Below are 11,339 nucleotides of genomic sequence, written 5' to 3'. Positions count from 1 at the left end.
GTAGTGTAAAAGTACCCTTTCTGGGCCAGATACCTTACTATGGGCTCCTCAGGATCCTCTGAGGAGCCTCTGACGTCATCCATAACCATAGCAACACCAATGACGTCATCCATAACCATGGAAACCTCAACATCATCCGTTCCATATGTTAACCCCTACTATTGTTCACCCGATGACCTTTGTTCTATTGTTTATCCCCCACGTTCTATTTTATAACCCTACCTCTTTGACCTTTGTTCTTTTGTTCATCCCTATGAGCCTTTGTTAAAACAATTATCATTTAAATATGTCTTAATGCCACGTCATTGATAGATAATCAATGTAAATAATAGAGTTGACCGCAAAATGTATAAAGAGGATTCTTTTAACCCCTAATGGGAGTTTTCCATGACGTAAACAATAAAACCCTTCGTCTAATCGATAAAAGGTGTATACAACAAAAGGAACGAAAGGTCCTATTGAAAACGCATTTAAATGGAGATTTACTCAACTGAAATACTACAGGTAAAAACATGTCTAATCATCACAGGTAGATACATGTCTCAATGAACTTGGACATTTAAATGCCAGGTGTGTTCACGCATCATAAATCATGATAATAGACACGAGCAGGTAACTTATACAAACAAACATTTCAAAGATATATTATAACAACACTTGTTTGGTAACATATACGTTTATTCTTTATATATACATAATTACAAAATTTAAGTACAATACACATGAACAGTCATACATAAGCTTTCACGTCGTTTGCATTGACCCAGGAATTAAATTTTGAAGGCCAGTGTAACCATTTAATAAGGTATTGCTTGTTTGGTCCTCGTCCTCTAGATTGTAATATTTTTTCCACTTTGAATTCGTCATCTTTCCGAACGTCCACTTTCTGTAGTTCTGCTTGGTAAAATGTTCCTTTGATCTCTTCGTTTAGATAGTCTTTGAGTCTGTATATAGGCAATCCTCCTCTTAGTTGTCTTTCCGATACAATGAAAATTTCTCCAGACCACTTCTCGTCGTATTCGCGTGAAAATATGTTTCTTAGATGACTGATTCGTACATGATCCCCTACTTTGAATTTATAGGGTTTCTGTACTCGTTTTGTTTTTGATATAACGGGTGTCCTTTTGGGCCAATACATCTTCCACCAAAGGTCTGTTTGCTTATCCTTGCTCACTTTAACGGGAGCCATGCCGATTGTTCTATGATAGGTTGCATTGTAATTTCTGGCAAAGTCCTGCAGCTTATCAACGTAACGATACGATTGTTTGTAGGTGATGTATCGATACATTTTAGTCTTGATCGTTTTTATCACTCGTTCGGCATAATTGGCTTTGACTTCGGTATTTTGAGCATACAAATGATCGATGTTTTCCTCATTCAATATGGCATTAAACGCTCGGGATCGGAACTCTTGACCTTTATCTGAGCGAATTCTGGTAGGATGACGGCCTTCTCGAAGAATATTTTTAAAAGCTGCAGTGACACTTTCACCTTTTTTGTCCTTCAGAGGTTGCATCCACAGGAATTTAGAAAATATGTCGATGACGATTAGTATAAATGCAATCCCGTCGTTTTCCTTCCTATATTTTGACATATCCATCAAATCCACATCCCATTGATCATCGATGCCAAGGGCGATAACTTTGTTTTTCTTGAAAGGTCTCCGAACACCTCTCTGAAGACTGTAGGCTTCTTGTCTTTGTAACCATTTTCTGATCTTGTATTTACTCAAGACGTATTTTCCCTCCTGCCTTACAAATCTATATAATTTCTCAGGTCCCGAGAAACTTCCGGCATTGACAGGATCGTAGTATATCTTTGCTAAATAATCCTCCCAAGACATGTTGACACTTCAAGTCTCACCGTTGGAATGAGGAAACATGTGAACATTTCCCCTTTTATAAGATATATCAAATCACGTGACATATATCACGATAATAAAAACAATAATAACAATCTTCGTTTCCTTCTTTATTTTGAACACACATCCTTATTTGTATATACTATGAAATAATGAAAAGGAAATAGTCTAAGAACTTTCTTCATTATCTGATTCCTGACTTTCTTTATCCTCTTCAGAATCGACTTCCTCCTCTTCAGAATCGACTTCCTCCTCTTCAGAATCGACATCCTCCTTTTCAGAGTCGGTATCCTCATTCCACCCTTCCTCCAAAAGATGGCGGTTTTTGTTCAAGGCCATTTTGACAGATGCCTGTTCATTATGACCATCGGAAAGGAAATGTTTAACATCTCTCATAATTTCCGAGTGAATGGGTCCGTTTTGTAACTGCAGGATGAACAAGATGATTAATCCATAGTTCTCTGAGAATCTTTTGATGTCTTTGGAAATCATTTTTTCCTCTGTTTTTACTCTGGCGTCTTTTCTGGATAGACCTTCTTTGATATATTTATCGTATTTTTGGTCCCATTGCTTTTCGTTATGTTCTTTGGATCGTTTCATAAGATAGTTAAAGACTTCATGTTCCTGGTTTTCCTGTTCCTCTTCTTTCTCTTCGGGATTTATCAAAAATCGCTTCGAAGGGGGTTGATCTTCATCATCCTCATCGCCCCGTTTTCTTTTTAAGGAAAAGTTTTCTGGGCACCAACGCTTCACATGTCTCTGCAAGTCGTGGATATTTTCAAAAAGAAGACCACAATCATCGCAGGAAGGCATATCTTCAGAGAGAAGGTCTATTTCTGTATTTTCTGATGACGTCAATTGTTGATCATTGGAAGAAGCTTTGATATACGTCTGATTGTTTGATGCGTCGTTGAAAGGAATGCTAGTTTCTGTCTGTTCTGAAAACTGATCCTTAGCAGAAGGCTGGAGATGCGTCTGCTTGTTAGGCGGGTCGTTAGAATAGTGAGGAACATTTTCCGTCTTGCTCGGTTTTATAGACGATAAAATATCTCTGCGCATGCGCAAATGTTCAGATGTGGTTGGTTTCAGGTCGATAAGTAGATATCCGTAAGGTTTAGAGGTGGCTTCCTTAAAATGTCTTAACAGATGTTGAGGGTTCTCGGGATACATCTGTCGAGCCAAAGTCATGACTTGCTGTCTGTCCACGGGGTTATTAAACAGGACGAGATAGTGACAATTTCGTCTCTGAGTCGGATCCTTGTTATGGTACAGATTTTGATTGATTGCCAGGACTGACAAGTTTCTGTGATGACTACCCTCCGTAAATAGCTCGTTAATTCTGGAATCTTTAGCTGCTGTAGACATAAGATCATCTAGAATTATCAGATTCCTGGTTCCAGGATGAATAAAGGAATCTTGCTCTAAATCTAATGGTATACCCTGAATGAATTCAACAGAAGGATGCACAGTGGATTTTATGATGTCATACAGAGGTTGCCATCGTTTATACAGCCACAAGATTCTCTCAGGAGGAGGAGAAACCTTGGTTTTACAGTGTTGCAACAACATTTTAACAAAATATGTCTTTCCAGAACAGGTCGGTCCTGACACATTAGCTGTGAAGGGATGTTGGAATACAAAGTCTTGATATTGTTGTTGTTGTTGTTGTTGTTGCCTCTCCTGTTGTTGTTGTTGTTGATGGTGTTGCATCTCCTGTTGTTGTAATTGTTGTTGTTGTTGCCGGTCTTGTTCTTGCCTCTCCTGTTGTTGTGGTTGTTGTTGTTGTTGCCTCTCCTGTTGTTGTCTATCTTGTTGTTGTTGCCCCTCCTGTTGTTGTATCTCCTGTTTTTGTTGTTGTTGTTGTCGTCGTAACACATCAGATTCTTGCATGTCATGTTTATATTTCAAATGTCTTTTTAAACTATCAGGCCAAACATAAACACTGGAGCATAGATTACAGGTATACATGTTGATCCTCTGAAGTCCTTCCGTACTATGACGGAAATGGTTTTTGTTTATCATTTTTATAGACTATGTCACATGATCTCATTTGCATATATGTAAGTGAAACTGATTATAATGATTACACCTTCATGCTTGTTTTCTATTTAGTACTCTGGATTCTTAGTTTCCGGTGCCTTTGGACTCCGGAATCAAGGTCTCCGGGACCCTTGGTCTCCGGAATCATGGTCTCCGGGACCCTTGGTCTCTGGATTAAAGGATCCGGTATCTTAAGGATCCGCGGTGGCACCCCCCGGGAACTTTTGATGAACCATATTTAAATACAAAAACCACAGGTTTGTTTTCATGTATTTATTTACATTTTGTTAGACATACTCAGAATACATAACATACAAAGTTAAAATGACCAACATAATCATCGCTCAATGGTGACAATACATTTGACTATATCTGATATAATTCATTAAACACGCATTTTGGTGAAAAGTGTTGTACAGAAAAAAAAAAAAGCATGAAAAAAGTTGCGTATAATACATACAAATATACATTTACAATTAAAAAAAGAATATAGCATTGAAGTCCCTTAAGCAGTTTGTTTGTTTAAGTTCTTTTGAATTCATCTGTTGACATTGTGGGTTTGATATAATATAGTCATTCGTTCTACAGTTATGGTATGATAATACCAACACTCATACATCTCGTGTCCTATAATGACCGTGTGCTAAGGTGTGAATCCCGTCGTCAAGAATATGTCTTTTGTCGTCATAGGGGCTCAAACTTGTTTTGTTTAAAACAATGGTGTATATTTGATGGTTTAACGACCTAAACGCCACCATTGATTCCTTCTGGAACTCTCTAGAAAACAAACAACTTTTGTAGTTCTCGTGATGAATGCTTGATTGCACGACTACTTTACTCACTCCTTTCGCTCGTTTCTTTTCCTCCATGCAGATCAATTCCTTGTCGTTTTGAACAGTTTTCTTTTCATGAACAAAACTGTACATCTTAGGTTTAACACCAATAAATTCTCGCATAATGTGACCTTGACATTCGTCTTTCATTTTCCCTAGAACCTTCTTATTCAAATTGCTGTGAAGGAAATGATTTTCGGGGTAATCGCTGAAATCAAAGTAATGGTGATTTTCCTTCATGTCAACATACACATCCTCAGTGGATATGTCGTAGCATAGGGAGTCCGTGTCTGTAAAACAGAGAGCAGCTCGATCACCATACTTTTTCTTGATGTAGTTGTAATGAAAATCATACATCAAGACCTTGGAAAGTTCCAAAATGGTAAACCCAACATAAATGGGACGATTAAGGACTAGTTTCGATTTGGTTAATTCCACCGAGGCAAGATCTTCGTTGAAGATCTTGAAAGATTTAAACCCAGGTTTGGCCGAAAGCTTTAAACGTTTCTTCTTTTGATGAACGAGTTGAATGTCTACTCGTTTCCGTAGATTCTCCATTGTCTTCCCAAAGACACTGTTATTCATTAGTTTGAAAAAATCTTTTTCAAACTCGTTGTTGGCGTTCTTTCGTTTACTGGTATTAAAATCAATGTAGGCTTTAAGCCATGGGCTCTGCTTAAAGGACAAAACCCGGTGAACTTTAGCGAGTCTCATCCCCAATGCAAGGTAGAGTTGTAAATTTCTGTAGTGGACCACGTAATTTTCTTTATCATAGAGATTGGGCACAAGCTTAGTAGAAGTGCTTTCTTTCATTTCGAGTTTAGTCAAAAGCTCTTTTTGATAAGGGGAAAGCATCTCAGGTTTGATTCGGAAAGATTCTGGAGCTAAGGGATAGTCACTGTGGTAGTCGTGCAATTCCATGGGATATTTCAGATCGACCTCAAAGACATAACCAGTGTTTCCATCGAGAGGCATGGAATGGACGTCGATCATTTTCATTTCGTCGGGGGTCAACCAACAAAAATCATGAGTTGGCAGCGACTGACTCATGGCCCACCCGTACAGATTGTTAGCATCCAAATACATTAGATAGTTTGAGGGTTGACAGGGATTGTAGTCGCTAAGATAGGGATTGTTAGCACTTGCATACCTTTGAGAAATCATAGCAATACCCCCTCTGAGCCCTTTTTCTACAAACAGATGCATATCTGGGTCAGTCAAAAGCTCAAGTTGAACACCTGTCATCTTGAGAGCGGCCTGCCATGCAAGTCCTGGGGCCGTATAAAAATGAGCCGCATCGAGACCATACATGTTTAAGCAGAGATTACGAAAATTTTCAAACACATCAGCTAAAAGATTCACGTCGGTTTCCATGTACAGATCATGGTATTGTCCTAAATTCTGAATGTTGAAAACATCCCAAACCCATTGTGCATGCAAATAGTCTTGATCGGACACAGTTTTACCGTCAAGATCATTGTAGAAAGCTTGTTGTGGTGGAAGTGTCGTTTCTTGAAACTTTTTGAATGAGTTCATGTAGCGGTAAGGATACACTCCTTTTCTGCTTAACAATTGAAGCTTTGTCTGCTCGTTTCGTGGGTGGGTAGTGGCTACGTATGCTTGGAGATGAGGAAATTTATGAAGACCCTCTTTGGCTAGATTTGACGATAGTTTGTCGAGAGATGTAGACAAAAATTGGAACGTGTCGACGAAATCTAATCTTCCTAAAGAAAACGAAATGTATTTCTCGTGGTTCTGAGGAATGCAGTTGATCTTTTTGTGCTTGTACTTGCCGAGGGCATTCATGATATGGTGAGCATCATATCCTTTCAGGTTATGAAAAAATACCGGTATTCTCTCTCTGAGTCGAAGGTTAAGATTACAATTACTGTGAGCTGCGCCTCGAAATTTTCCCGTCACATGGCAGTGATCACGAACGGTATCTTCTCCTAATTCTTTGTTACAGATGTGGCACTTAGTCGCCTCCTGGAATGCTTTAGTCTCCTCTTCAGACAAATCCATAGGCTTTGATTCGCGCAGGACCCCCAAAAGCTCGTCTTCTAATTTGATCATATGGTCAATAAACTTATCAACGGCATCATGACCACGGTATGTCACGTGATTCATTGTGATATTTGATGAAAGTCCGACAACTTTGTAAGTAAATCCTGAGGGAATATGCTTTGCTAGCTTAATAGTGGACGATTTACTAGGATCCGGTTGACAACCATAATGCCTCTCAAGAATACTTTCAAAGTCGGCATAGATCACAAATGGAACCTTAAGTTGTTTGGAGACATCGCTGAACTCTAGCCATTTATCTTCTTCAGTTGGCATCTCGGTCCGCTGTGCACCGTGTACTTCACAGTAAGGAACGTGTTTTTCTAAAAGCTGCTGTTTAGTAAATCCATGGAGACAGTAATGACAGTGATACAGTTGATTTCCTTTTTGCCCATCATTCAGTAATCTGTTGATGCTTTTTATCCAACAGTAGTGTGAGGTATCTCCTCTGTTAAGAACGAGGAGATCTACATGCTTTAATCCTCTTTCTCTTGTCAGATGAAGAGGATATAATTCTCGTTTTTCATAACCAAATACATTGATGGATATGTCGTTTCTCTTTTCGAATTTGGGAATGTCTCCGACCCAGACGGGAAATGAAATGTCTGAGAAGTCTAGCTTTTCTATATGTTGCACATAATTCACGACTCGTTCGGGATGATTTGTGACTGGGTAAAGAGCAGCTAAAACCGACCACATGAAACATTTTTGATCGGTATTCTGAACGTTGACAATGGCTTTTTTGCTGGCGAGTTTTGCTGGTAGTGACAAATAACTGGATCCTTTTATTGGGTTATATTGTACGATATGAACCGTCACTCCCAGAACCTTGTCCAGTACCCAGTTACTGCCTTCTCGTTGATATTCAATAAAAGCGTTAAATATTTTCATGATGCTCTCCCTCAACGTAGGCTCAATATCTTCATTGTTTAACAGTATGTGGCAACGTCCGTGGAAATGAGGTTCTGCAATTTCTACTTGATCCCCTTTTGTCTTCGTGAATCGCACTTGTAGGGTGATATAAAATTTAATTCTTTTCCTTTTGGTACGCTCCTTTCTTAAAATCGATCTAATGGTTTCTTCCTTCATTTTCAGGAATGCCAGAGGATCGTACTTGCTTTTGTCGGTTGCTTCTATGAAAACTTTTTTTAAATGACCCTCTATAGCCTCTTCTTCTGAAATACAATCTTCTTTGACCTCTTCAGCTTCATTGTCTGTAAAGAAATAAAAACATGTCTAATATGAAATTTAAAAACATATAATATTATACATATATATAAAACAAACGAAAAAAAAAAATTACCTTACCTTTTATATCGTTCGACGACTTTCCACTCCCCGACTGATTAGGGCACATGTTTTCTTTGTCACCATTGTCAGAGTTCTTTGAATTTGTCACCTTTACAGATGCATATGACTCTTTATCAGAATTTTCTGGATGATTTCTCGTGTGACGTAAATAATTATCTCGTCTATTAAAGCATCTTCCACACGTCTGACAACGAAATGAATTTGATCTATGCGCTGATCGATGATGTCGATGTAAATTGGATAGTCGAGTGAAAGTTTTTCCACAATCTTCACATGAAAAGTTTTCCGCAGCCATATTTTTCTCTGTTAAAAAATTGATAATTTATATTTTGCAGTAGTTTAAAAATTCGCTTTCATCTATTGCATTTTATATATATTATGTATGTAAATTTGTGTATCTAAGCTAAGAAATACAGTGTGATCATAGAATAACAAATTGTAGTAAAACTGTTTACTCGATCGTGAAATTTAAACCTTTAAATTTCATTATCTTGATCCTAAGCGTCTCTTATAGGAATAGAAATCAACATGAAATCATTCATCTGGAAAACCCAAACATTTAACTATCGTAGAGAGATGTTTTCTGTTCGATGGTATTAGTTTTCAGTGTCGTAATTTATAAAGATATTTTTTAGTGAGTTTATGCCCTTTTTCTTTGAAAGAGAATCTTAAAATAATTTTACCTTTTATGCGATGAATTCTAAAATCCAAAATGTAACAACACAATGCTAACTTCTTTGAAACAGTCCTTGATGAGGCATCATCGACATTTGCAGTAAATGTGATTTAAGGTGAAACGTTTCTCAGTTTATATCTGCATATATCTCTATGGTGATTCTAGAATAGCAATTCATCTGATTGGTTACTTTATTATCACGTCATTCCGTCGTCATTATCACAATAATTGTGGATAACAAATGGTAATTTTCCATTCGGAAATCCCACAAGATTTATTTATAGATTATTGATTTTGCCTATGAATATATGATTTAATAATAGACATAAAATAATTATTGTTTAATATGAATACTTGCATAACATTTTACTTGTTTATATTTGTGGATTTTTTTTTTATTAATGATTTAATAGCACAGAAAATTTTTAATGATATTATCAAAAAACTTATAAATATTTCATATTTGCATTTACTTCTTCCCTAGAGATGATATTTAAAGGCACTTGGACGTATCATTCATCATGATTTTAATAAACTGAGTGAGGTTTTACGGTGTGTGAATACATACGGTATTTAAATGACCAAGGTCATTGAGACATGTCTCTACCTGTAATGTTTCCGCTGTTAGGTATGGGTTTAAACATGTTTTTACTTGTAATGTTTCGGTCGAGTAAATCTCTATTGAAATGTGTCTTCAATGTGATCTTTTCTTCTCTTTGTAGTATACGTCTATTATCAAATAGACGAAATGATTTTCACTGTTTACGTCATGGAAAACTCCTTTAAGGGTCTACCAGAATCCCTTTTATATTTTACGGCTGTCTTAAATGGGATATTTTGTTCCTTTTGTTGTACACTCCTTTTATCGATTAGATAAAAAGGGTATTACAGCTCACGTCATGGAAAACTCCCATTAGGGGTTAAAAGAATCCCCTTTATACAATTTGCGGTCAACTCTATTTTTTACATTGATTATCTATCAATGACGTGGCATTAAGACATATTTAAATGATAATTGTTTTAACAAAGGCTCATAGGGATGAACAAAAGAACGAAGGTCAAAGAGGTAGGGTTATAAAATAGAACGTGGGGGATAAACAATAGAACAAAGGTCATCGGGTGAACAATAGTAGGGGTTAACATATGGAACGGATGATGTTGGGGTTTCCATGGTTATGGATGACGTCATTGGTGTTGCTATGGTTATGGATGACGTCAGAGGCTCCTCAGAGGATCCTGAGGAGCCCATAGTAAGGTATCTGGCCCAGAAAGGGTACTTTTACACTACTACTGTACAATATGACCACACTTCTCTTAGCTTTTTATAACCTTTACTTATATTTCCTGCCGTCAGTTTTATATACTGTATTTGATAGACACCTTATAACTATATGTTAAACTCTTGAAATAAGTATAATGATTTCAAATTGCACAGAAAATATTCCATGTCAGGGTTTATTTTTTCTTGCAATAATCAGATGTTATAAATGTCACATTTGATGAACATGAGTAATAATTGTGTCTTGTAAAAGTAGAGTTTTAAGCAATATGAGCTGCAATTTTCGTGCGGAAATTTTTTGTACGAAAAATGTTATTTTCTACTAAAATGACTGAAATATCACGGGAAAAGCCGTAAAGAAGCCTTAAATGAAGCAAAATTGAATTATTGTCGTTCTGTACAAAAACTGATCTGCTATATATTTCTTGGAAGAGAAATCTTTCTTCTGACGAAAATTAACGATTCTTTCAAATTTTATTCATCATAAGAGTTTAATTTACACGCAGACTTATCATACTAGCAGGTTTTTGCCGCAAATAAAATTCTAAAAATACAGCTCATATTGCTTTTATGAAATCTACCCACTGCACCCTCACCTGTGTATTGGGAGAGCTTAGTTCCTGTATTTTGAAGTTTTTTATAATGTAAATTGAATTCTGCAAATGCATACTAAAACTCATTTTTCAAAATAAATTTTAAACAAATAGCCATAATCTGAACACCAAATTGCAATTGCTTTTCGACTGTTTTTTTTTTAGTTTGCTTTGTTTCACGTCCAGTCAAAATGGCAATTAACTATCACACAGTATTTTTTTTCTCCTTGTACCAGTAAACATCTGTTTTTCCCACCTTGACCTTCTATTTGCCATTGTGTGATGTACAATGCATGTCCTTGTTTGTTCAACCTAGGGTAAGGCTTATTGCTTTATACATGTACCATTTAACGTTGAACACATAACATTGGTTTCACAACAGTTGTCTTAAATAGACATAAACCATTTCTTCTCAAATGAATTGTATGCATATAGATTAAAGCTAGCTTCACTTTGTAAGGAGATCCATTATGTTCCAGAAAATGATAATATCTTTCTTTTTTTTTTCTTCATTATCTCGACCTATGATATCCAATACGTCTTATTGTCGGCAGTAACAGCGGATAATCTGAGGTATTGGAACAAGAAAATTCAATTCAAAATGAATATGAAGAGATGATAGACTTTCACAGATGTAAATTATACAACATTAATGAGAAAAATATGATTGAGTTATCAAGATTGA

At 36.6% G+C, this 11,339-nt stretch overlaps 2 protein-coding genes across 2 annotated transcripts; both read right to left on the bottom strand.

The window, feature by feature from the left end:
• Positions 1-2,029: 2,029 nt before the first annotated feature.
• Positions 2,030-3,756, bottom strand: LOC128159312 (probable WRKY transcription factor protein 1). Its single transcript, XM_052822369.1, has 2 exons — positions 3,618-3,756; positions 2,030-3,216 (listed from the first exon to the last, which is right to left on the bottom strand). The coding sequence occupies exons 1-2, from the start codon at positions 3,754-3,756 to the stop codon at positions 2,030-2,032; spliced, it is 1,326 nt and encodes a 441-aa protein (XP_052678329.1).
• Positions 3,757-4,152: 396 nt separating this feature from the next.
• On the bottom strand, positions 4,153-9,187 carry LOC128161782 (uncharacterized). Its single transcript, XM_052825173.1, has 3 exons — positions 8,790-9,187; positions 8,104-8,409; positions 4,153-8,009 (listed from the first exon to the last, which is right to left on the bottom strand). Exons 2-3 carry the CDS (start codon positions 8,399-8,401, stop codon positions 4,513-4,515), a joined length of 3,795 nt encoding a protein of 1,264 aa, XP_052681133.1. The 5' UTR covers positions 8,402-8,409; positions 8,790-9,187; the 3' UTR covers positions 4,153-4,512.
• Between the last annotated feature and the right edge of the window lie 2,152 nt (positions 9,188-11,339).

The sequence above is a fragment of the Crassostrea angulata genome, chromosome 8, assembly GCF_025612915.1.
Source record: "Crassostrea angulata isolate pt1a10 chromosome 8, ASM2561291v2, whole genome shotgun sequence".
In the NCBI taxonomy this organism is placed as follows: Eukaryota; Metazoa; Mollusca; class Bivalvia; order Ostreida; family Ostreidae; genus Magallana; species Magallana angulata.
This window is presented reverse-complemented; position numbering and strand designations above follow the sequence as displayed.